Source organism: Ylistrum balloti, unplaced genomic scaffold, assembly GCF_031769215.1.
Source record: "Ylistrum balloti isolate Yb309-2 unplaced genomic scaffold, AGI_CSIRO_Ybal_v1 Utg371084, whole genome shotgun sequence".
NCBI lineage: Eukaryota > Metazoa > Mollusca > Bivalvia > Pectinida > Pectinidae > Ylistrum > Ylistrum balloti.
This window is the reverse complement of record NW_026782598.1, coordinates 80,138-84,788: the sequence shown is the minus strand read 5'-3', so window position 1 is coordinate 84,788 and position 4,651 is coordinate 80,138. Positions and strand designations below refer to the sequence as shown.

The window sequence follows — 4,651 nt, the reverse complement described above, 5'->3', positions numbered from 1 at the left end:
TGTTAGACGGAACCGGTTCTGAAAGGCACAATACAAGGCATTTGCCCGTTTATTGACTCGTCACAGCTTTTACATGTGAATGCTGTGTACGTGAAATTGTGTGTGTGTTCAATACCTGCTCCGGGAGCCCGGATCTCTTCTGTTTGACAACAGTTGGAACCTGTTTACCATCATTTCTGACCAGTCACAAGTCCGTAAGTTTTTCGGACGACATTTTCACAGCGTATGGAGTAATTTTTGTGTCAGATTGTGAGTGTACGTATTATCGACAGTCACCCCACACCTGAGAGTGTTCTATCTTTAGAACACCTGTATTACCGGATGGTGACAGCACAGTAACTTGTAGTGATAACACCAGACATTACAGAGGCTGGACATTCGGTGATGTTTAACTGGACTTAGTTGTGCCCACAGTCGTTTCACGGATATTAAAATAAACATTCAAAATGGTGGTACAACCACAACCCCAGCTACTGGTGAAGAAACGTGTGCTGTATATAGGTAGTTCCGTTCCCCTAGAGACCCAGGATGGGATCGAAGCAATTCAACAGCCCCTGAGGGATCGGTACCCAAGTGGGGACGAGACACAGGTACAAGGTATAGACGCTTACGTGAGTATTCTGTCAACAGGTATACAGTTACAATACATTGATGATGGTAACCTCGTAATATTCTTCCCTATCTCATCATTGACACTGTGCGCTGCAGTGAGACACGTTAAAAACATCAACGCTGGAACTGGCGATATACAGTCCCAATTCCTTTCCCTCTCCAACCCTTTGACCAAGACCGGCAATAATTCTAAAAGCCCAGCCATATTTTCCACGATCACACGTCGTACCAAAGGTAGGAAGATCCTGGAGTGCCATGGCTTTCTGTGTGCTTCCGACCAGGATGCCATGGACCTGGTTCGAGCCACGTCAGTGGTAGACCGGAAGTCCAGAGGACTACCGCCAATGCCGCCTCAGCCAGCCCAGTCAGAGCCCCCACCGACATTTAGGGGCGGAGCTTCTTTCAGGAGTGCCGCTGGACCCCCACCTTCGTTTAGAAACTCGAACGGTACTATGGAAGGACGAGGTACTGCTAGGACCACTAACGGGACGACTAACGGTCATGCCACCACAAATGGAATCCGACTGACACCAGGTGTCGTAAACAAACCACGCGACGCACCTCCGGAGTTTTACGAACCTCCACCTACACAGGGCTACTTTTACAGCAGTGAAAAGGCAGAGGCTAAGACATTTAACATTGAGAAAACAGATAATAAAGAGCCGAACCCGTCCCCTCCAATGTCTGAGCGTGCCCACGCTCCCCAATTTGTGCCACCAACACAACCCCCGGCGCCCGGACCCGCACCAAAACCGATGTACATGCCGGCGGGACAACCCCCGCAGACACCAACGGCTACTGTGCCCCCACCCCCGACACAGCCGGCACCTGTCCCCCCACAAGCCAGACAGCAGATCCCACAACCTGCCCGACAACATATACCGACCATGAGGAGACCTGTTTATATGCATCCCGGTGTTCACCAGCCAATGCCACATCCCTATTTGAGGCATCGGTTCTTCTCTCCACCGCCACGGATGAGACCGCCCCCAGCTCCCTACATGATGCCGCCACCCCCACCTGGGATGGCACCATTTCCTCCCCACATGATGCCACCTGTGTTTGTCCGACGCTCGCGCAAACCAAGGTCACTTTCGTCGAGTTCAAGGTCAAATTCGCGTTCTCCAAGTCCCCAAAAAGAGGACACTCGCTTAAAAAATGGCAACGATTTCGGAAGTGAAAGCTCGATTTCTAACTACCGGCCACGTACCCCTCCACGGGATTACGACGCTCCTCGTCAACGCCTTAGCAGACGGGAGGAGTACGAGAGGAAAAGAGATAGAAGTCGCTACAATAGAGTTCCTGTAGACAATCAAGCAGCGTATTACGTGTACAACTACCCGGGGTATCAGCCGTTCCCATTGCGCTCCTCGTCAGTACCCCCACATCTCCGATATGCCAATAACACAGAAAAGAAGAACAAAAAAGGAAAAAAGAATAAGAAATCGAAGAAAGCAAAGAATGGGCCAGCTAGCCAGTTCTCTATGCATAGTTACGGGTACGCCTCCGAGATACCCCAGGGGAACACATACCAAGGATGGGAAGGCTTCGATAACCCCGAACCAGTTCGCAAACCTAGGGATTTTAGACGCGAGGAGAATCAATTCATGAACGAAAAGAATTTTTCAAAGAGTATAAAAGCAGAAACGAGACAATCGGAGGCCAGAGACTATCCCACAGCTTATGATCTGAACGAGCCTGCGCCACGGCCACCCACTGTACATGATGACAGTAAGGACGAAGATATTGGAGATTTCACGATGTACTAAATATAGTATCACAGTGTCAGTGCATATCAAAAACGGTTTCGTGTTTAAATCGACCAGTTCGTCTACTATAACAATACCAGCACATTAAGGATGCGGATTAACGAGTATTCCGATTTAAAGCAGTTCTGATTTGGGATTATTCGATCAAATACGATACTTTCGGATAACTGAGAATCAGTGTTCGGATTAATGCAGTTTCATGTGCACATATATCAGTGATTCAGTGGTGGACTTGAAAAACGGAACAATCCGATTGGTCAATATAGTGCTATATGAATGTAGAAGATTCTGTTTCTCATCCTGGCAACCACATGCACATCTTTAAACGTGACAGACGAGAGGAAGCAGAGAAATTCGATAGCAATAGTGAGTCAAATGTTATTTTCTGGATGGCTTCCTGGTTTGCTTTGACGCAAAATCAGTCAGTCGCCTCATGGAAAAGAAATAATGAGAGATTGAGTGTGAGATTTGAACTTTAGCCCAAGTATCAGCTGACCCTAACAGCTTTAAAAAAGGGTCGGGGTTAACACTTCTGGATACTCAGTTCGGTGTCGGGGTCAGTTGATACTCTGGACCATATATTTTACCAGTGGTTGAAAAAGTGTGCTTGAAAATATTCTTGATGAGCTTTTGTTCGGTGTAGTTTGATCGGTATGTAAATGTTCCATTAGTTACACAGTGAACGTAATGGTTAAACTTAACACTCGTATCCATTTACTGAAAGCAATACACATGTAAATTTCTTTGTATATAGTCAATTTGTTGTTGTTACATTAAGTTTTTTTCCGCTGTTAAACTTGTTCTGGTTATACATTCTCCTGTTCACTGTATCTATTAATACTTTTTATATATATATTTCTTTAACGCGTGGTAAAACCCGTTTGCCCACAATTTTACGGCAGATTTTGCTCGGGTACACCCGGGTGTTTGTAACTGCAGGTATACAACATTGGATTGATCTATCCCGCTACCTTCTGAAAACCTCTATATATTGGTGTTTGTACATTCACATTGGCTGTGTTTTTGTAGTGTTATATGTTGTAGGTTTGGACCATGATTATGACTGAGATATATGCATAGAAATATGGGTCTACTACTGAGTACACCCTAGAATGTCAATGAGGTTGAATTGGCGTTCTTGTTGGGCAGTCAGGCGTATCACTATTTAAACGATCCAATCGGAGGAGTTTGAATAACATGTTATATAATTAAAACACCAGATCTAGTTTATCTGGCTCGTGGCAATTAATATAGATAATGTAGAATGTACACTTCACAGTCTCTCGTTATGTTTTCGCCATAAAGTGACATGCATATAAATGTGTGTGTACGTTATTATGTCCAGTACATAGACAGACAGTTCAAAGTTTGTGCCTAAGCACATTTTAGTCATCTAATTTTTTCCGAGTAATTGCTACTGTACAACAAACCTCTGACGTTTTAAACACCTTGATAAAAGTCACGTGATTAAATCCCATAAAGGTAATATGACCTTTCTTTACAATTCAAATAAAGTTATTTCGCTCCAGGTCAAGATCACAAGTGGGACAGTGTGTGTATTCAGATGGAGATTAATACAATATTCGACTGTTGTCATTTAAGGTCAGATAAAAAAATCCATTTGGATATCGATGTTTTAAATAATAACTACTTCCTAGTGTAATTCATACATACTACACAAATGAATTTGACCTGTGCCACATATCAGTCGCAATATAAATTATATTTATGCAGATGAAGATGGTAAGCTTTAAAATTCGTTTGCCAAAATGATATTTTTCAAACAAGATAATGTAGATATATGTTATTAGTTAATAATTTCATATTAAATGATTTTCTAGTTTCTTTTTGTATATACTTTGTATAAGGTAACGCCACTCATCAAAAATGTATGAGAGACAGAGAGAGAAACAGAGAGAGAGAATAAAGGAGAGTTTAAATCTAAAAGTGTATTAAACGTGAGTCTATCAGAATGGAGTATGTGATTATTTGCAGTGAAACATTTACTTATTTCAAATATGATTTTTTTCTTAAAATATATCTTTACATACATTACATTTGAAGTTTAAAAATATGTGTACATACGTGTATATATTGAAGCTGTTATATCTATATTTAGTTATCTGTATGTACAAACTTATAACCTGTGGCTAAGTTGAGTTATATAGCTTTGTGTTCAACTTTAACAAGCTATCGTACCCTGATCAAACAAGATGGCGTACCTTGATCAAACAAATCGGTACTACTAAGTTGGTTATGTCTAATTCTCT

The 4,651-nt window shown here is 42.4% G+C and overlaps 1 protein-coding gene across 1 annotated transcript; it reads left to right on the top strand.

Moving 5' to 3' along the window:
- Positions 1-446: 446 nt before the first annotated feature.
- Positions 447-2,381, top strand: LOC132560584 (serine/arginine repetitive matrix protein 1-like). Its single transcript, XM_060225245.1, has one exon. The coding sequence runs from the start codon at positions 447-449 to the stop codon at positions 2,379-2,381; it is 1,935 nt and encodes a 644-aa protein (XP_060081228.1).
- Positions 2,382-4,651: the final 2,270 nt, after the last annotated feature.

Excerpts from the sequence above, each read along its gene's own strand:
- LOC132560584 (XM_060225245.1), top strand. The coding sequence starts at position 447 with ATGGTGGTACAACCACAACCCCAGCTACTGGTGAAGAAACGTGTGCTG.